The following is a 23039-nucleotide window of genomic DNA, read 5'->3' as shown; positions in this document are numbered from 1 at the left end:
TAACAACAACTTTATCACTGCCCATCACTGAAGCTTCATCAGTGCCAATGAATGCATCCTATCAAAGCTTATCAGTGCAGAATATCAGTGCCCATAAGTACAGCATCATTGGTGCAGCTTATCCGTGCCCATCAATGCAGCCTCATCCATGCAGTCTGATCAGTGCCCATAAATGCAGCCTCCCCAGTGCCCACCAATGCAGCCTCACCAGTGACCATCAATGCAGCCTCACTAGTGCCCATCAATGCAGCCTTACCAGTGCCCATTATTGTAGCCTCACCAGTGCTTATCAGCACAACCTCACCAGTGCCCATCAGCACGGCCACATCAGTGCCCATCAATGCAGCCTCACCAGTGCCAATTATTGCAACCTGATCAGTGCCTATCAATGCAGCCTGATCAGTGCCCATCAATGCAGCCTCACCAGTGCCAATCAATGCATCCTGATCAGTGCCTATCAATGCAGCCTGATCAGTGCCCATCAGCGCAGCCTCACCACTGCCCATCAATGCAGCCTCACTAGTGCCCAACAAAGCAGCTTCAACAGTGCCCATCAAATCAGCCTCACCAGTGTCCATCAATGCAGCCTCACCAGTGCCCATCGGTGCTTCCTCACCAGTGCCCATCAATGCAGCCTCACCAGTGCCCACCAATGCAGCCTCACCAGTGCCCATCAATGCAGCCTCACCTGTGCCTATCAGCACAGCCTCACAAGTGCCCATCAGCACAGCCTCACCAGTTCCCATCAGCACAGCCTCATTGGTCTCTTTGCAGCCTGATCAGTGCCCATCAATACAGCCTGATAAGTGCCCAGAAATGCAGCCTGATAAGTGCCCATCAATGCCCATCAATGCAGCCTCATAAGTGTTTATCAATGCAGCTTCATCAGTGCCCATCAATACAGCCTCATCAGTGCCCATGAATGCAGCCTCACCAGTGCCCATCAATGCAGCCTCACCAGTGCCCATCAATGCAGCCTAACCAGTGCCCATTAGTGCAGCCTCATCAGTGCCCATCAATGCAGCCTCATCAGTGCCCATAAATGCAGCTTCACCAGTGCCCATCAATCCAGTCTGATCATTGCCCATCCATGCAGCCTTACCGGTGCCCATCAGTGCAGCCTGATCAGTGCCTATCAATGCCCATCAATGCAGCCTCATAAGTGTTCATCAATGCAGCTTCATCAGTGCCCATCAATACAGCCTCATCAGTGCCCATGAATGCAGCCTCGCCAGTGCCCATCAATGCAGCCTCACCAGTGCCCATCAATGCAGCCTAACCAGTGCCCATCAGTGCAGCCTCATCAGTGCAAATCAATGCAGCATCATCAGTGCCCATAAATGCAGCTTCACCAGTGCCCATCAATCCCGTCTGATCATTGCCCATCCATGCAGCCTTACCGGTGCCCATCAGTGCAGCCTAATCAGTGCCTATCAATGCAGCCTCATCAGTGTCCATCAATGCGGCCTCACCAGTGCCCATTAATGCAGCCTCATCAGTGCCCATCAGCACAGCCTCACCAGTGTCTATCAGCACAGCCTGACCAGAGTGCTGTGTTTCAAAGGAGCCAGTCCAGTAGGCGGGACTTTGTGTGATTACGGGCACCAGGTGATTCCCATCAAAGATGTCACAGCGGGCGATCTCTGCTCTGTGTGATGGTCCAGCCGCTCTCCTCCTCCTCTCTTCTCTCTTCCCCTGGCGGATTGCTGGGAGAATGGTTCCTATTCAACCTCACCTGCCGGCGTTGCTCGTCCTCCCACTAAGGCAGCCCCACACTCGCCCTCAAGCTTTTTCCACTCATCAATTGCAAGCAGGCGAGTGGAAATTTTGATGGTTTAGTATTTATGTTTTCATATCTGTCTGAAGTTTTTGTGAATTAATTTGTACACTCCTATTACTATTGACTGTTTGGTTTTAAATATGACCCTGCGGAGGGGATATTGTATTATATAAGATTGATATGGAGATCTTCTTATGTTCTTTCTAGCCTGATGAAGGGGCACTCTTGGACCCCCAAAACACATTGGCTACTTTTGGTTTGTACCCGGATTTTATCGGAATAAAGTTGTATCTGGACCTCTCAGCAGTGATGTGGCGCTTCAATTTCAATTTTTGTTTCTTTACATACAAGCCAAGAAGACTGTGGAGATCCTCTGGGGTATAGAAGTTGCCTGTCCAGGAACCAGATCATTTACATCAACATCAATACTTTAAGACAACTAGCAAGGTAAACCTACAGGTTCAGCACTATCTTTCCTCTTTCCTCAACCTTACATGCTTCTATCATTTTTAAACAGGTCAAACAAACCCATTGAGTGATTCTGAGCCACTTGGGCTCACCTTGAAGATAGTTTAATAATATCATTTTACATGGCATGTGGAAGCCTGTACATTTGTCACATCAAAAGACACTGATATAGTTTATGGACTATATAATAATTGCAATGATTTTGGAGCATCACTTGCATTATATATGAAATGTTATTTTATTTATATTTGGGGGGTGTGCTGTATTTTTTTTGTTTATATCTCTTAAGATATTAATGAAATGTATGGGAATTTATAAAATTGCTCTCCATGTAAATAACTGGTTCGTGCACTAAATTAAGTTTATTATTTATTGATTGATATTTATTGATTGATTTATTGATTTACTTATTTGGGGAAAAGTTGTATTTTATGTATGAGATTTTGTTCATATCTTTTGGGAGATTTTTACAGCTGCTATTGGGTAGAGGGGTTACTGAGGGTAAGCACAGTATTTCACTAGTTTATTCATGTAGGAATACCAAGCACTGTGCTCTTAATTGGTATTCTAAGATATAACTGTGGTGGTAAAAATTATGTAGTGAATAACTAGACAAATACTTAATTTTAAAAAACCGGTTACATTATTTACAATTCTTTTTGTTCTTGCGAGTGTACTTGACTTTATAAACTGCTATTTTGACTTTTGAAGGTGACACTCATAACCTTGGCATTGCAATGAGTATGACCTTGGAGACTGTGATTAACACATAGTTTGCAGTTTTATTTCAATAGTCCTGGAGTCTGCAACCTTTTTAATGTGTGGGCATTTGTATGTGTTTGTGCATACTTGCACTAATAAAGATATTATTATTTTATATTCTAAAGGTAACTAGAATCATGTTTCTGAGTATGTCATTACAGTACTGATTTTGTCATTGTGGGCATGTTTTTTGCCAGAACAGTCCTGCTAGTGTCTCTGTGAAGTTTTCCAGTTGTTTCAGTACAATACGTTTAGCGGAACTCCACCCAAAAGGTTCTGCTTGTTTGCATCCTTTCCCCTCCACTGCCACATTGCGGTGATCTGAGCCGGTTCAGCCTCTCCTTCTTCCCATCTGTCTTCTGGGACACATCACAGGTCCCAGAAGACTATGGAACCATTCACAAGGCGCAGCATGGCTCACGCATATGAAGAAGGAAACCAGCTGTGAAGCCGCAAGACTTCACTTCTTCTTTCCATTACTTGAGATGCTGGCGCCTGCACCCAAAGCCAATTGAAGAATCGGCTCAGGTGAGGACATCATTGGATCCCAAGACTGGTGAGTGTCCTTATATTAAACGTCAGCAGCTACCGTAGCTGCTGACTTTTCATTTTTAGAGGGAGCCTGGAGTTCCTCTTTAAGTGGCCTCCCCAGACATGTTACTGGTTGTGATTGTAATTTGATTTTGGTTCATCTTCTGTAAGTATGATTATGATTTTGCTATTGTTACAATATGATAAGTCTTGGTAAATTAGTTTTTGTGCTATAAGCTTTACACACGTTGGGGGAATCAGGCACAATGATGCCTGGGATAGGGACATAGGGAGTATAAATCCAACCCTGAGAGGGATATACATTTTTATTAAATCTTTTCCTACATGCACTGCATTAAAAAATGAAATGTAAAAAAGTAGCTACTGTATATGCTTTTAGCACTGACTTGAGTACAGTTAAACGCCCTCCATCGCGGGGGTTACGTTCCGGACCCATCCGCAAAAAAGGTAAATATCCGCGAAATAGAAAAACCTTATTAAAATACACTGTAGGCGTGTTTTTTTTTATTGTCACTGTACTTTTAAAAGCATTTTAAGGTCTTTAAACACACTTTTAAAACAATAGAAGCTCATTTAAACACATAAAAGATACTGAGAGACAGAGCAAGAGCAATGGAAAACACAAAAATATTTAAAATTCAATGATTTATATAGTAAAATAACATTACAGAAAAAAACGCAATATACCGGGACTGCAAAAACTGAACCGCGATGGAGCGGGGGTTTACTGTACTGAGTGTTATGTATTTGCAAGGCACTTTCTGGGTATGTTCAACTACTTACTTATCAATGAACAACAGGTTATGTTTCAAATGGTGAGGTGACCCAAAAGTGATATATCAGATAAAAGTACAGAATGCTGGACAAAACCACCCTCTGGCTTCTTTTATCATTTTAGGTACCTGCTTAGCCATAGCCTTTAACCCTTGCACTACCTGTTTTTGTTTCTCCCTTCGGCTTCAATAGTACTGTTCTCAGGTGCTCCTACTCCTGCATTCTCTATAATACAAAATTCATGAAATACCCAGGTAGAGTGGAACTCCTCGAAACAGCTGTGGGAACTGCACTGATCTTAGACTTTATTTATACTCTAGCATCTTGCAATAACTGAAATATCAATATTTGGTGCAGTTACCTTTCAAAAAGAAATCTGTACTAAAAAAATAAATAAGAACTTACTGTGATGATTACATTCTCAGCCTCACTCTATGCAAAGATTTTTCAGCTCATGGGACATCACTCTAAGTACCAGTAGACTAATGGGCCATACACACTATAAGATTTTCTGAAGACTTTTTCCTTTAGACTTACCAAAACCATATAATATGAGGTCAAACCTAAACACTTTCAATTTGTATGCAATCTGGCAGGCCCTTGCACTACATAGAAAAGGTAAATCTGAAGGAAATCTAACCACAAAAGTTGGATAGTGTGTATCCAGCTTAAGAATGACATAAGCAACAGTAAAATAAACATTTTTAAAAGTGAAAAATGCCTAAATAGAGTCTATCCAGTCTCGGAACAGTGCAAAGTTTGGATCACTTGAAGATTAAGTCAAACCTGCTGTTGCAAGATCACTGGCCCTCTTAACATGTTTCCCAATAATCTTAAGTAGTTTGGAAGGGTAAATGAGAGCTGACAGCTGCTATAGTAGCTAACTTTTCTTGTCCCTTGGAGGGTTTTTGCAGAAATAATTTCATCCAAACAAAGGGTTATAGGGGTATGTTGTAGGTGTGCTGAAGTGTTGTATTATGCCCAGCAGACACGCCCATAATGCAAAGTTTCCTGGGTACATTTCCATATGACTAAGTTTCGAATACACTATTTATTAGTATGAAATTATGATTTCTTAGATAGCAAGTATGATATAGATCTGATGATCTATCTGCTGGGAGGTCGTATGTGTCTCATCAGCCTTTTGGACCATGTAATATATGCTTGAATGGTATCTAACTGAGTGGTATCTTCTATATTATAGAAGTATACTCCTTTAAACCCCACATCCAATCGCTGTCCAAATCTTGCCGCCTCAGCCTCCGCAACATCTCCAAAATACGCCCCTTTCTAACCAAAGACACAACAAAAATCCTAGTTCACTCTATGGTCATCTCGCGCCTCGACTACTGCAACTCCCTTCTCGTTGGCTTACCTCTACATAAGCTATCCCCCCTTCAATCCATCATGAATGCTGCCGCCAGACTCATCCACCTTACCAATCGCTCAGTGTCCGCTGCTCCCCTCTGTCAAGCCCTCCACTGGCTTCCGCTCACCCAACAAATTAAATTCAAAATACTAATAACATCTTACAAAGCAATCCACGGCTTAGCCCCCAGCTACATCACTAGCCTAGTCTCAAAATACCAACCTAATCGCTCTCTTCGTTCCTCTCAAAGCCTCCTGCTCTCTAGCCCCCTCGTCACCTCCTCCCATGCTCGCCTCCAGGACTTTTCCAGAGCCTCTCCAATCCTATGGAACTCCTTACCCTTATCTGTCCGATTATCTCCTACTCTATCAGCTTTTAGGCGGTCTCTGAAAACCCTCCTTTTCAGAGAAGCCTATCCTACCAACACCTAATAAATGTACCTCCATTTCCCCCAATAAATGTACCTCCATTTCCCCCATCAACCCATCCCCCACGGTTGTTGCCATTTGTTTCACTTGACCCTCCCTTGTTGTTGCCATTTGTTTCACTTGACCCTCCCTTCTAGATTGTAAGCTCTAACGAGCAGGGCCCTCTAGTTCCTCCTGTTTCAAACTGTATTGTAACTGTATTGTCTTCCCTCACATTGTAAAGCGCTGCGCAAACTGTTGGCGCTATATAAATCCTGTATAATAATAATAATAATAATATTAGTGTAACCACTTATCAGGAAGGTCACTCTAGTAGGATCTAACTAAGTGGTATCTTCTATATTAATGTAACCATTTATTTGGCAGGTCACTCTAGTAGGATCTAACTAAGTGGTATCTTCTATATTAATGTAACCACTTATCTGGAAGGTCACTCTAGTAGGATCTAACTGAGTGGTATCTTTTATATTAGTGTAACCACTTATCAGGAAGGTCACTCTAGAAGAAGCTATTGAATATTATATATTATATTATATATTATGAAAGTTAGGAGTTTGAGATGTATAACAGTTCAGCTATAGGTCAAAATCCCGGATTCACAGATGTGAATTCCTTAAACTACACTCCAAACCATTTATGACTTGAGAACTTACGACAGGGCCATATTAGAACACCTTTGAAGACCACGGATAGCTGAAGTTCATGTCATCTCTGCATCCCTCCTAGATGAAATGTGTTTTTGTCAAACATATCACTTCTATGACTGCCTAGCATAGATAGCAATTTTTAATCTCACCAAATTTTAAATTTAAGAAAAAATCTCTATTTATAAAGCTGTGAAGGTGACATTTATAAAACTTTCACTTCAGGTCAATCCCAATACTAATCTTGGTGCACATGTTCTAAATTACAGTGGTTGATTAACTCGCAGTGAATATTTGGGGAATGTCCCATTCACTGCTTTATAAATATAAATTTGGAACACTCAGTAAGTACGCATCTGCCAATGAACCACTTTGAGCTGCCACCTTCACACAACCACGTATTCATTTTATGGTAGAGAGCACTTCAATAGGTGCTATCATTAAAACAGCTATCTGACTGAGTTAAAGTGATTGTAAACGATCACCTTGTAAAACAACACATTCTGTTTAAAATACAAATAAAAGAGAAAACGTTTCTTGTATAGATATAAAAAAGAATGTATAAATACCTTTTTTTCCCATTTTTATAAGTGATCACATTCCCTCTGTTCTTAGCTGCATAAGAACTATGGGGAAGAGAAGCAGCAGTTCACTGAACTTCCCAGTGAATGGCAGTGCAGTGGGGGCATGTCAGGACAGGTGAGGTCTGATCATTGGAGGAGAGTACACAGAGTTCCCAGCATAGCTAGAGAACTGACCACGGTGTGCTCTCCTGCTTAGTGTGGTCCATTTTTAATTGAAAAAAAAAACAGAGGGACTGGCAGGAACACCAGGGATTTTCCACAAAGTAAGCAATACAAAGAGAAGAGGATACTTTCCCATAGAAGTACATGGTACAGCAGGCACATATCAGGAATATGAAAGGGGTTTGTTGGGGTAACAAAACAAACACTTTAAGGCAGAAAATGCACTTTAGTAATCTTAATCTGAGTTTCAAGTAACCCATTTTACCTTTTATGCAGCAGGCCCTCAAGCATGCTTTTGGGCATGTTTTAGCTTCTTGTCACCTGATTCTGTGTGACTTCCCTACCTCTCTCTATTTGAAGGACACCAGGCACATTCACACAGATCAGCAAAAAGGTGTTTTTAGAAAACTAAATGACTGGGAGCAAGGCATCCTTGTGTGCCTAGGTGAACAATAGAATACCAGGACACGTAGGCTAAAGTTGGCCATATATGTGGCAATTTAGAGTGATTGAACTTTCAATTCAATTTTTTGTTGACGTTGCAAAGTAATCAAAGATATCATAAGGAGATGGTAGAGAAATTGCTCTAATTTAACCCAGTAGAAAAAAAAATTGATTAGTTTGGATGAAATTGCTGTACTTTTTCCCTGTATTCAATTTGAATTTTCAATAAACGAAATTAAAGCCATCATTTTTTTACAGCGCTGCGAAAGGCTGCCCCTACCCCCATCCACACTCGTAGTGGTTAACATTTCCCCAGGGAGCCTGGGACCATGGTAAGTGGCCAGGACAGCTTCACACAGAGGAGATGGAGGAACATCCATGCCCTGATCTCTTCTGTGATCAATGAACCCAGAAGATCCAATGATTTAATCACTTTAGGTCTCAGAGCTGTCATTCCTTGGCTGTTACAGCCAGGAAAGCAGCTAATTAAACAAAATCTATGCCAGGTTAGCTTTTTTGAAGAGCAGGGATACATCAGGGTTCAAATAGACCTCTGATAACTCCATAAAGCGTACTTGTCATCTGCACAAAGTTATCATAAGGGGACTAACAAGAAGAAAAGTGTAAAAAAGAAATAATTTAAATAAAATGAATACACATAATTTATAAATATGTAAAACCACTCCTGTCTCCCAAATGCAAATGCACGCTTACGTCTGACACTCATATATAAACAGTGATTGTACCACACATAAAGCTATCTCTGCAAATATCAGAGAAATAGCAACAATTCTAGAACTCTACACTGATAACCTGTAAGGGCTTTTAACCTCCCTGGCGGTATGATTATGTCTGGAATTACATACCAAAAGCGGTACAATTCTTTTCATGGAAATTTGGCGTTATGTATTATAGGCCTACAATTCTTAGTAATTACTGACTTAAACCTGACCAAAACAAGACTCTAGTAGACATCCCAGATGTGATAAATTTGAAACACAAACGCATGAATTATAATCGAATCAATAATATTATTTTATTATTTAATATATAATATATATAATAAAATTATATTATTGATTAGATTATAATTCATGCATTATATATTATATATAGATATATGTGTGTGTGTGTGTATACATATATATATATATATACACACACATATATATATATATATATAATATATAACGCATGAATTATAATTGAATCAATAATATCATTTTATATATATATATATATATATATATATATATATATATATATATATATGTGTGTGCATATTATATATATATATATATATACGCATATATATATATATATATATATATATATATATATATATATATGTGCATATATATATATATATATATATATATATATATACGCATATATATATATATATATATATATATATATATACCGGTGTATATATATATATGCATATATATATATATATATATATATATATGCATATATATATATATATATATATATATATATATGCATGCATATATATATATATATATATACAGTAAAACCTTGGATTGCGAGCATAATTCGTTCCGGAAGCATGCTTGTAATCCAAAGCACTCTTATATCAAAGCAAATTTTCCCATAAGAAATAATGGAAACTCAGATGATTAGTTCCACAACCATTTATTCATAGGTCCTTCAGTTTATAGTCCATATAAAAAGATTATAGCATTGCGATAGGTTATATAACCATAAAATGTCCATCCACAAATAGCCGCTTCCACAAGGGGATTAGATGCAAAATCCAGCAGGAGCTCCAGAGTATCAAAGAGAAGAGAGGCGACTCTAAGTGTAGCAATATGGTTCCATTTAATGAAGGTACAACATTTAGCAACTCACAGGGTTGATGAATAAAACAGGCATATCTAAGTATGCAGGCATCTGGGGTAAAGCTGTCCACATAGACTATCTTCTGCACCGCGGCTGCCAGTCTGTAATCCTGACCGGGAAGACCACCCTGCAGTAAAGCGATCTGAAAGCGAGGGGCAGTATGGAAGGGATGACGTAGATGGCGGTGCGGAGGGCGGTCTATGTGGACAGCTTTAGCCTGGATGCCTGCATACTTAGATGTGCCTGTTCCAATCATCAACCATGTGAGTTGCTAAATGTTGTACCTTCATTAAATTTAACCATATTGCTACACTTAGAGGCGCCTCTCTTCTCTTTTATACTCAGCTGTGACTTAAAGCTACTTGTATATCAAGACATCGCTTGTATATCAAGTCAAAATTTATTTGAAAATTTTGCTTGTCTTGCAAAGCGCTCTTAAACCAAGTTACTCTTAAACCAAGGTTTTACTATATATATATATATATGCATATATATATATATATATATATATATATATATATATATATATATATATATATGCATATATATATATATATATATAATATAATATAAAGTGTGTTTTGTGTTTTGTGCAACGTTTTTTTTTTTTTTTTTTTTTAATTTCCCTCCCTAGTTCCGCTCCCATGCAGCATTGCTGCTGCAGGGAACGGAACTAGGAAGTGATCGTACCGACGGAGGGACGGAGGAGCGGCGGGACTCTCGGCTGGCGGTCGCAGCAATGAGAGATCATCGCTGGATCGCCAGGAGAAGGTAAGAGAAGCTCCGCTGCGCTCTCTGCAATCCACCCCGAGCCTGACTCGGGGTTACCGATCCTGCAATGAAAAATCAACCCCGAGTCACGCTCGGGATTACCGCTAAGGTGGTTAAAGAATCAACTATGAACAATTTTAGGTACAATACTTGCCATTTACCAGGCATGCGCAATTTTAGATCTTAACATGTTTGGTATCTACAAAGTCAGTGCAACATCATCTTTTATATTTTAGAAAAAAAAGTTGGTATTATTTTGTGTTTGTGTGCACTAAAATTCACTTAAGTGTATTTTTTCCTAAATGTTTTCATTTGATAACGGCTGTGGAAATATCTTATAACTTAAAAAATTGCAGCAGCCAATATTTTATTCTCGAGGGCCTCTGCTTTCATAAAATATATAATGTTTTTGATTTATAGATAGTTTCCTAGAAAAAGAGCTATCCCAGTGGACAGAAAGTTAAAATTAACTAGAAATTGCCACATGTATTGCCAGCTTTAGTCTCCATTTCAAAGTTTAAGGCTGACCATACAATTTTTGTTGTACAATTTTCCTTTAGATTTACCAAAACCATATATGAGCTCAAAACGAAATATTTTCAATTTGTATGCAACCAGGCAGGCCCTTGCACTACATAGTTGGAAGAAAATCTAATAATTGTATAATGTATGGCCAGCTTAAGTCTCAGTTTTAAATGTGCCATTTAGAAAAGCTAAAGGGATTATATTTAGTTTACCTTAACTGCAATTATTCACTCAAAAATCTGCCTTGATTATGCCATTAGTTCTCTACCACTATTTTAATTATGTGGCACAAATTCATTTATTAGAGCATTGAGTCCTCAGGATTATTTAACATTTAGAAAATGATCCAGCTATAATATTTCAGACTTATCACTTTGACTCTTTTACAACCTACAGTCAGCTAAACGGCAATGCCATCATGTAAAACGTTAGCACAATACATGGCAAAAATGTAATATAAAGATGAGTACTGCTCAGTCAATCCCAGGAAGCATTGCATTTCATCAATAAATACAAGGCTTCCTCTGATTGGCTGAGGTGAAGATTGTGACGTCATCCGCCTGCCTCTATGTCTCAGCCAATTAGAGGAAGTCTTGTATTCACTGATGAAAATCAATGCTGACTCGATTTCGCTCTGCGTTTGTGGAGTGAAAGTCCCCATCCCACTGCCAGAACACAGAGCTGTATACTGTGGGGTTGATTTACTAAAGGCAAATAGTGCACTTTGCAGTAGCTCCAGAGCTTAGAAAATGGGGGGGCCGCTCTACTGACTTTCATCATCCAATCACGTGCAAGCAAAAATGCTCATTTTCTTTGCATGTGATTGGGTATTCTTTGCAAAGCAAGCTTCACCTCATTTACTAAGCTCTGGAGCAAATGCACTAGCTGATGCTATAAACAGTTTATACAGCGCTCCCAGTGAGCAGTAATGCATCTATTAGCAAAGAATATAGTTAGCTTGGACCAGCTTTGTCCAAACCAACTAATTAAAGTTTCCAGAAACCTTGAATTAGGTTTTAAATGTAACTTTTGCCAAAAGCAAACTTATTCTCTACTTCTACATTTGTGACAAATTTGATGTTGTAAGGCAGTGCAGCAAAGAAGAAAGAAGAAATAAAAAGAGCAAACAATGAGTTGGCATTGTGCACAAATAAGGCTTGGGCTCCATTATTATACAGACCACTACTATATGGCAGTTGTAAACTCTTTTTTTCACCACAGTCAGCCTTTTTGCGGAATGCTGCCTGGTCATACTGATTTGGTGCTAATACCAATAGTAAAGCGATTATTAAACATGGGGACCCCTTGGTGTTTCCCTTAAAAGATAAATGCACTTTCAGAAACTTCTTTGGGGCAGATGTCTCCTGTAATGAAAGACAATCCCATTGAAGTCTACAAGGATGGAACAGGTATGGCCAGAGGCAAGAAGCATTCGTCCAGAGGCTGTAAAGATTGCTGCAGGCCGTTAAGGAGGGGATAGGTGATAAGTATAACTATTTTCCCTGAGGGTACAACTATTCTTTTAGTATAACCTAGTAGTCCCTATAGGGCTTCTGTGATGAAGCACAAGTTTTATAGGCAGTGTGTTGACCCATTCTGTTGTATCCATATACACTTAGGAGAGTGCCTTGAATCCTCTGGTTATTGGTTAATTCTCAATGGTAGCCATGCTATTTGGCTGCAGTTTATAGGTTTGCCTGTATCATGTTCCAGTGCAGTTTTAAATTGACTGCATGCCATGGGTCAGAATTCTTACAAATGAGGTCCTGAGTTGCACAAGAAACATATTTTGTCCACAGGGCCAATGAGATTTTTCCATTCAGTTTCGAAAATTCCCTAGAAAAATTTGTCAGATGCTAAAGGTCTGATTGGTCTGAACACTTCACCCATGTTACAGTCTAGAGTAAAACATTTGCATATAAATTTGTATATCATTGTGTAATATTTTGCAAGACTTTTTGTAAGACTGAACTGCAGCTTAACAACTAAGACTGTAAATTCAAGTTTATAAATAACTAAACAAAGTTAGTATGATCATCATAGTATATAAATTTAAGACTGACAGTACCTGCTGCATCTGCCACACGTTCTGTTGTCAAATTCTGGAGATTGGGGCGCACTTGAAACACCACAGCTGATCCTGACACACTGCAATTGTCAAAAGTAAGACAAATTAATATTTTAAGAAACTGAATATAGGTGACCCAGAGATGTCTTCTTTTTAAGCATTATTAAACACCACAATGACATATTCCCACACATTGAAATTCAATATAATATTAAAAATTACCACAAACATACGTTACTCAACAATGTTGTGTTCTACCTTCTGTATTCTACAACCTGCATAATTGTTCAATAAAATTGTTATTTGAAATAAAAAAAAAAACATTACCACAAAAACAGCCTACACCAGAAATACTGCTACATGTACTGTGTTTCCAGTGTCGGCTGTTTTCATTTACACCATCATGATCACTGTAGATGTCCATTCTCTTTGCCTTCATTTGCTCCACTCTCTTCTCCTGCGTAAACTGGCCACCCTTTTACCATCTGCCCATTTCTCCTGGACATGCTACCTGTACACTTCTCTCCTGCACATACTGTTGACCTTCATACCCTCTGTACTCTTCTCCGGCACATCATACCCATCCTCATACCTTCTGCATCCCTCTCCTCCACAATCTGCTCATCCTCATACCCTCCACACTCTTCTCCTGCAACTACTACCCTCCCTTACACCCTCTGCTCCCCTCTCCTGCACATGCTGCCCATTTTAAACCCTCTGAATTCTTCTCATGCACATACTGTCCATTCTCATACCATTCACACTCCCCTCCTGCAAATATTGGCCACTCGTGCACTCTCTGACACTCCTCCCGTGTACATAGTACCCTCCATTTGGACACGAGGGTGGTAAAGTAGCAATGATACTTTCTTTCCATCATACTTTACAGCATTCTTCCCCCCATACGTTCAGACATTGCTCTCCTGCATGTACTATTCAACCTCATTTCTCTCTGGCATTCCTCTGCTGCACAAACCATGATATTCATGTTATTACACATATATTGTAGAATAACTTATAAAGAAAAAAATGCAGCACTGCCAGTAGTATAAATAATATTGCAGATATAAACAAGTAATGGCGACATCCTCCATACCTAGATCTCTCAAATGCCCTCCAATGGTGTACTATAAATATACTTGCAAAACCCAGAAGTGCAATAAAAGAACAAAAAAAGGCATGGAGGGTGTCACCATCACTTGGTTATATCTACAATACTATTTATAGGACCAGTAGCGCTGCATTTTTTCTTTATCTTTTATTCTAGTAGGTGTGTGGACACATATCAATGTTGGCAGCTACCCATTAATTTGTTTCTTGAGATCGCTGCAAAGTTTTGCGTGGTGGTTTATTCTTTCCAGTTGTTTACACATAGAAGTTATTGTGAGAGTTTTGGATATTGTACTCTTGGCTTTTCAGTAAAGAGTTCAAAGTATTTACCTCTGCACTGTGGGACTGTTCATTCCTTTAGTCACCAGTATACCACATAAAAGAATCCGTATTGACTTTCTGGAAACCACAACAGCTTGATTGGATACTTAAAATTTATTGAGAAAAGCTTTATCCAGTAACAGGGCAGTAATTATTTCATGACTCTGGCATATCCTAAATGCTATGTCTCTAAAGCAGACAAACCAATGGCTAACTGGTCTCTTTGACTGTGTCTCTGATCCCATCAGCCTTGTGTCTTGGTCCTTCTACCCTGTGTCTGTTCCTGTTCAACTCAGTGTTTTTCCTTGTACTCTGTCTTTGGGTATTTAGGATTGTCTTCTTATTAGTCTGGAGCCTAATCATTGGCACAGCTATCCTAGCCTCCTTATTGATACTTTGTTTCTTTTACCTTGCTATCTTTGCTGTTGTGCTTGATTGTTTTGCTACTTCCACCCAGTGTGCTCTCTATCTCTACGCTTCTTGTGCCCTTGCTCTCCGCCCTTTTTACTTAGTCACTCCTAGTCACCTACTGTGTTACCTGTCTTTGCCCTTTAGTCTTACTTTAGCCTATGTTTTCACAAATGGCCATTAAATGGCCTGATGAAGACTAAGCCCACCCAGGTCTGACCCCTTGCCCACGAAACAGCCTACTTCATCCTAAATATTCTCTGTGTGTTTTTGTACCCCATCTGTTGTTTTGTCATTGACTTACCTCCCTGTTCTGACCCTCAGTTTATTGTTTAACATTGCCCTAAGGTGCTGACTATGTTTTGCCCACTGTTGCCCTTGCTTCTATCCTAACATTTTTAAGATTCCCTACCTTGATAAAAAGTCTTCTGCTGGTCTTTACAACAAGATTTCTTAGGCCTAGGAAAATGTATTTTTACTGTCTATTATAAAAGGTCAGTGTGAGCTAAATGGTTATACCATGATACCAGCTACAATAGTAAACATCAGAAAAATAAGAAGTGACTTTATGTTTGTAGATATCAGCACAGCTATATGTTTATTATTCCTTTTATTGACACATTTACACACACGCTTTTCTCTCTACAGACACTTGGGCAGAATAATGCAATAAACACAGCAATTCGAACTATGAACAGGCACCTAGGTTGCCATGGCAACAACATTTGGGTTAGGAATTGTCATGGCCGTCGTAAACGCATCAAATCAGAAACTCGCAGGAGAGGGAGGTCCGTGTGGTATGATTAGGAGAAATCAAAAAGAGATTGAAAGGAAGGCTGTGTGATCACAATCTAAACCACAAAACACCACATCAAGCAAAAAAGGCATTTTAGAGGAAGCTAAAGCAAGGCATACTTTGATTTAAATTAATAGAGAATGCTATAAAAGATTCTGTACAAAAACTTGCCAGTTCAAAAGAAAGCATTGAGTGTATCCATTATTTAAAGAACATTTTATTCTGAGCCACGCATCAGAGAATGGAAGGCTCAGCGGCAGCCAAACTTGTGACCTACTGCAAGGAGAGCTGGAATATTTCAGGCCTTAACAATAAAGTCATTTAAATTTTTTTATACTGTGTACTTTCTTTACTTTAAACCAGCCTTTCTCAACCATTTTAACATGGAAGAACCCTTGAAAACACTTGTTGGCTTCAGGGAACCCCTGCTAATAAAAATTATTATATTTACAGCTCACAGTGGGGTTGATTTACTAAAACTGGAAAGTGAAAAATCTGATGCAGCTGTGCAGAGACACCAATCTTCCAGGTTTTATTGTCAAAGCTTAGTTGAACAAGTTGGGAGCTGGTGGGCTACTATGCATTAGATTTTGCACTTTCCAGTTTTAGTAAATCAACCCCAGTGTGAGCTGTAAATATAAAAATACCTAACAGAGAAGAATGCTCTTTACTTTTGTGGTCATTGGGAAGAATCCCCCCTTATACTATTAGAAAGTGTTTTTAGGTGTACTTCTAAGTATGCCTAGGATGTGTGTTATCATTATCTTATTACCTGATGACTTTATGTAAAAAAAAAAAATACATTTTAGTTTTCTTATACAAGCCTTGGAAATGCATTTATGGGTACAAATTTTTGGAAGGATAAAGGATCTGTTGGGATGTTTTTTCCACATATTTCCTCCCCCCCTCTTCATATGGTCAGTCTAACAATCTTGGCATATATCCATACATATATTGGCACTCGCAGAGGGATGTGCCTTACCCACTATATGCAGTTATATTACATCATTATACCATGTCTCTTTTTTCTTTTCTTAGAGTTTATGTCCATTTCCCTGAGGAAGAACGGAACTGTCAGTTACAAAAGTTTAAAACGCGTTGGAGTAGGACCTTTCTCACTTTCAACTGTAGGGGCTCACTACCCCAAGGATTTTCTCTTGATTCATGATGTTATTAGCTCTTTAATGCTTTTTGATACATTTTTTATTGTATGTAAATAATGTAATACTTAATTGCAAATTCATGTTATTTAATAAAATGAATGATTTTATCACATATTTTCTATATATTTTGTATTGTTTGCCGACAAAATCCCACCTTGAGGAGAATGCCTTTGTTTAATTCTTACATTTTAGTTTTCTTTTCTGCATTTTCCAAAAACTTGTGGTAAAAAATACCATTTTCAAAAGACTCTCTATGCCTTTGAGAAACTACCCTGGAGTGTTTGCTTTCTAAAATGGGGTAATTTTTTGGGTGTTTCCACTGTCCTGGTGCTCCAGGGCCTCCAAAATGTGATAGTAGTCAGGAAATTAGATGCATAATTTATGTAAGTTGAAAGCCCAAACATGCCCCTTGGATTTTCCGACCCTCTATGTCCAACATTTTTTTAGGCTGCGAAAAAGTCTCATATATGTGGTATCTTCATACTCGCAAGGCATGTGTTTTCATTTTTAAGTATCCCTACACTTTGTGCAAGACTTGCTTACATGACAACTTTGTGAAAAAAAAAAAATGGTATTTAATTTCTTAATTTTCCAAAAAAAAGTGACAAAAAAATGACACCATCAAAAAACTTCACTGTGCCTTTTATTAAATACATTGGACTGTCTACTTTCAAAAAATCAATCATTTGGGGGTACTGTCCTGGTATTTTAGGGCCTCGTGAAATGACATAGGCAGTCAGTACATCAGGACCATTCAAATATATTTATATATATATATATATATATATATATATATATATATATATATATATATATATATATATATATATTGATTTGGACTTATTTTTTTACCTGCTAGCAAATTAAATGTGTCTTGCTACGCATTACAACTTTGTTTTCTTCACTGCAACCTTGAAATTGAATGATATATCTATATATGAAAATTCCAGAACATAACTCTCTTCCTTTCCATTTTTTTTGTTTGTGTTATAGCAAGGTTACTCAACTTTTTCAAAGTATCACTATCTCCAGTTTTAACCACGTACCGAAAGGTCACTGTAACTGACTTTTTGAACAAAAACCTCATGTTTTGTTCTTACAACGATGGCTTTGTTTATGTTTGCACCAATAATTAGTGATGTCGCGAACCTAAAATTCGCCGTTCGCGAACGGCGAACGCGAACATCGGCAAATGTTCGCGAACCGGGCGAACCGCCATAGACTTTAATAGGCAGGCGAATTTTAAAACCCACAGGGACTCTTTCTGGCCACAATAGTAATGGAAAAGTTGTTTCAAGGGGACAAACACCTGGACTGTGGCATGCCGGAGAGGGATCACACAGAAAAAAGTTCTTAAAAATTGTAATTTTTTGATAGAGAGCCAATTATTGGAAAAATTAAAAAAAAAATAAAAATAAAAAATTTCTTTGGATTTAGCATCTGGGGGGTCTAAAAAGTGTACCTGTGAAGTTTCAGCTCCGTAGCATGTCCGGAACCAGAAAAAAATACGAATTAGGGTTAGGGCTAGGGTTAGGCTTAGGGCTAGGGTTAGGGCTAGGTTTAGGGTTATTTTTATGGCTAGGCTTAGAGGGTTAGGGGTAAGGTTAGAGGGTTAGGGTTATGGTTAGAGTTAGGTTTAGTGTTAGGGGCTAGGGTTAGGGTTACGGTGAGATACTTAGGGTTAGAGTTAGTAGCCCTACCCCTACCCCTCTAACTCTAACCCTCTAACCCTAAGCACTAAAAATAACCCTAACCTTAGCCCTGACCCTAACCCTAGCCCTAACCCTAACCCTAACCCTAGCCCTAACCCTAATTCTATTTTTTTTTTCTGGTTCTGGACATGCTACAGAGCTGAAACTTCACAGGTACACTTTTTAGACCCCCCAGACAAAAAAATCCAAAGAAATTTTTTTTTTTTAAGTTTTTTTTTTTTTTCTTTAAGTTTTCCAATAATTGTCTCTCTATCAAAAATGACAATTTTTAAGAGCTTTTTTTGTGTGATTTAGTGTCTAGGGGGTCTAAAAAGTGTACCTGTGAAGTTTCAGCTCTGTAGCATGTCCGGAACCAGAAAAAAATACGAATTAGGGTTAGGGCTAGGGTTAGGCTTAGGGCTAGGGTTAGGGTTAGGGCTAGGGTTAGGTTTAGGGTTAGGGTTATTTTTATGGCTAGGCTTAGAGGGTTAGGGTTAAGGTTAGAGGTTTAGGGTTATGGTTAGAGGGTTAGGGTTAGGTTTAGTGTTAGGGGCTAGGGTTAGGGTTACGGTGAGATACTTAGGGTTAGAGTTAGTAGCCCTACCCCTACCCCTCTAACTCTAACCCTCTAACCCTAAGCACTAAAAATAACCCTAACCTTAGCCCTGACCCTAACCCTAGCCCTAACCCTAATTCTATATTTTTTCTGGTTCTGGACATGCTACAGAGCTGAAACTTCACAGGTACACTTTTTAGACCCCCCAGACAATAAATCCAAAGACATTTTTTTTTTTAAGTTTTTTTTTTTTTTAAGTTTTCCAATAATTGGCTCTCTATCAAAAATGACAATTTTTAAGAACTTTTTTGTGTGATTTAGTGTATAGGGGGTCTAAAAAGTGTACCTGTGAAGTTTCAGCTCTGTAGCATGTCCAGAACCAGAAAAAAAAGATAATTTTTCAGTAGAGCAGGGATGGTGGGAACCCCTTTTACACCTATATGAATTTTTTTTTCTGGTTCTGGACATGCTACATATATGTATATATATATATATATATATATATATATATATATATATATATATATATATATATATATATATATATATATATATATATTAAAAAAATACTCAAATACCAGCCCTCAAAGGGGCTTTTGGGGACAATATATATATATATATATATATATATATATCACAGAACAAAAAAAATTACACAAATACCAGCCCTCAAAAGGGCTTTTGGGGACAATAAATATATATATATATATATATATATATATATATACCACAGAACAAAAAAAATTACACAAATACCAGCCCTCAAAAGGGCTTTTGGGGACAATAGATATATATATATATATATATCCAAAAAAAACCTCAAATACCAGCCCTAGGAAGGGCTTTTTGGGGTGCTGTCCTTACAGCAGGAGTGTACCAAGAACACTGGCTAACAAGACCGGGAACTGTCCCCAGCTATAACAACAGCAGCAGCACCAGCACTTTCCCTGCTCTCAGTAACACAGAAATGATCTAAAATGGATGCTGCCCTTGCTTATTTATAGGAGGTGGGAGGGTGTGGGAGGGAGGTATGCTGATTGGCCTGGAATGTGTCTGCTGACTGTGATGTTCAGGGTCAAAGTTTGCCTCAATGATGATGTATAGGAGGCGGACCGAACATCGCATATGTTCGCCCGCAGCGGCGAACGCGAACATGCGAAGTTCGCCGGCGAACAGTTCTATACATCTCTACCAATAATATGTGGTATATAAAAATTACACAAAATGCTAATCATCTTCAAGCTTTGGAAATGTAGATCTAAGCACTAAATTGTGTGTAAAGCACAGTATATCATGAAAAATTTCAATTTTTTAAAAATAATACTTTTTTGTCACACATCCTGTCTACGTGCACTTGCTCCAGCCTCATCTGCACATCATTGCTCTGAACCAGCATCCTGGCAATGACAGTGGTGGAAACAATTCCAAAAAACAGTATCTCTCCTGCACTCAAGTGGTGTGCGGAAAGGTAAATGATCTAGGTGTTTTTTTTAGGCACAAACGGAGCGGTCTTGCTGCCCTCCTCAGGACCAAGGGTATCCAAAAAGCACTACAAGAAAATGACAAGAGAAGGGCACACCAATCTTGTACATTACCACTAAAAAAGTATATTAAAATCAAAGAAGGTAGCATACAATATACTCACAAACAAAATAGGGACTGCTCGCTTCCAGGACACTTGTCTAGTGCTGGATAGCGTGATGGTGTCGTCACGACCTTGTATGGCTTAAGCTTTTCGGGAGTGGCAATGCTGGCTCTAAAGAAGAGGGTCCTCCCTTGAAACACGTAAGCCATACAAGGTTGTGAGGACGCCATCAAGCTATCCAGCAGTAAAGAAGTGTCCTGGAAGCGAGCAGTCCCTATTTCCTACATGCTTGTACATATCCTTTGTTTGTGTGTATATTGTATGCTACCTTCTTTGATTTTAATAAACTTTTTTAGTGGTAATGCACAAGGTCGGTGCACCCTTCTCTTGCCGTTTTCTTGTAATGACAGTGGTGGACCATGACTAGGCAATGTGTTACAAACACTTGTAGTCTCCTCCATAGGCACATGTAACATGGTGACAATGCAGGGGTGCAATCAGGAGACAGCAGTTTACCTACTGTATAACAGAAGGTTCCCAAACAAGGACCTCCATGGCAGCATCTCCAGGTATTCTTCTAAGGGTCAATTCACACGGCTTTCCAATCAGGTCCACCTGTCAGTTTTTCAGGCGGACCTGATCGGACCCTTCATGCACCCCTATGGAGCAGTGAATGTCAGCAGTGACATGTCCACTGACACCCGCTGCTATCCAATCAAATCCTGTTCGTGAAATCCAGGCGGATGGAAAACCTATTTTCCATCCGTCTGAAAGATTGGATCACATAGGACCGGATGAAAATGGACAGGCGGTCCGTTTTTATCTGATCTCCCATAGAGGAGAGCGGGGATCTAACAGGTCTCTCAACGGTGAGCGGAGATGGACCTGTCATCAGCCTGCTCAGCGGAGATCGGCGGATCGATCCCCCGCTGAGCAAAACACAGTCTGCCGGGCGGAAAGCCCGTGTGAAAGGACCCTAATGGAGAAGGGATTTTTAAAGCTTTTCAAAATGATGTTTAAAATGACCATGTTAAAGCTTCTGTGAGATGCTAGAAATTGTGTTCAGATCTATTGTAAAGCTTGGATTCTGTTGTGTAGCGATATAGACACACGTTTTCCTCTTTGGTTAACAACTCTTAAATAGGAGAAGCTAGTTTTACAATTTTCAGGTATGATGAAGTTAAACAGAGAAACTCTGTAAAACAACTTTTCCCTAGGAGTGGATATTCCTTTCTTTATCTGCAAGTATGCTACAATATTTTCCAGGCCTTTTTTGTTGTGTTTCTTCTGTGTCAGAAGAAAGTTCAGTCATTTTTTCTTTGTCATCTTGGGCATCATCAGGAATTCTTGCCTCCTTAGTAGCATAGCCATTAAAAGGATTTGGAATCTACAGTTTTTATGTCTTCCTTGTCTTCAACCCCAGGAAAGCAAGCAATTTGACTCCACATTTGTCAAACGTTCTCTGATGCTGTTTTTAACACTCTCAGCTAGACAGATGTCATTTTCTTCACAAAACTTTGAGGTGTGGGAGAGGAACAAGGTAAACAGATAAAGGCTTGGCTCTCCAGAACTATAGTTTTTTTCCAGCAGTTTTTCACTTTCTCCTGCAACTTGAAAATGTTTGTGCTAAACCCTGCAGTTGAAGATTTATGTGGATGATTTTTTTTTTTTTTTTTTTTTAAAGGTCAAAGAAGAAAGCAAGTTTGCAATTCCACATTTTATCTTTAAAATGACTTAAGAATTCACTTTTCACATCTCTGGAAAACTATCACTTTACTTCCTAACTCGGGCCACTGATTCAGAAGCCTTCTAGGTGATATCCATCATGTCTCGGTGAAGCAGTATGACCAGCTCCCATGTCATACCATAGTACTCATAAAAGACTTGAGTTTAAAGGTCTTGCTTTTAGTTGACAGTTCTTATTACCACATGCTTTTTAAATAGTTCTGATACAGTGGTAAAGGGTAGAATGACTCTAAACAGTTAGTTCACCTTAACCACTTGCCGACTGCCTAACGCAGATCTACGTCGGCAGTCAGCCCCTCACAGGCAAAGCGACGTAGGTCTACGTCGCTAGCTTGTGAGGGTCTAGGGAGCGAGCGCGCGCCGCCGGAGGTGCGCTCCCGCTCCCGCGCGGTCACGCACCCCCCGCGCGTGTTACCGGCGGACCCGATGTCCGCCGGTCACTCTGCGATCGTCGGGGGGAGAGGGA

At 39.2% G+C, this 23039-nt stretch overlaps 1 protein-coding gene across 1 annotated transcript in view; it reads right to left on the bottom strand.

The window, feature by feature from the left end:
- The window catches only part of PTPRN2 (protein tyrosine phosphatase receptor type N2), a 1352613-nt gene that overhangs the window by 718988 nt on the left and 610586 nt on the right, over positions 1 to 23039 (bottom strand). Inside the window, exon 11 of the mRNA XM_082258395.1 lies at positions 13198 to 13277. Within this exon, the coding sequence (XP_082114521.1) occupies positions 13198 to 13277 (80 nt within the window). The remainder of the gene's footprint in view (positions 1 to 13197; positions 13278 to 23039) is intronic.

This window comes from Pelophylax lessonae (assembly GCF_965119305.1).
Source record: "Pelophylax lessonae genome assembly, chromosome: 5".
Lineage (NCBI taxonomy): Eukaryota > Metazoa > Chordata > Amphibia > Anura > Ranidae > Pelophylax > Pelophylax lessonae.
This window is presented reverse-complemented; position numbering and strand designations above follow the sequence as displayed.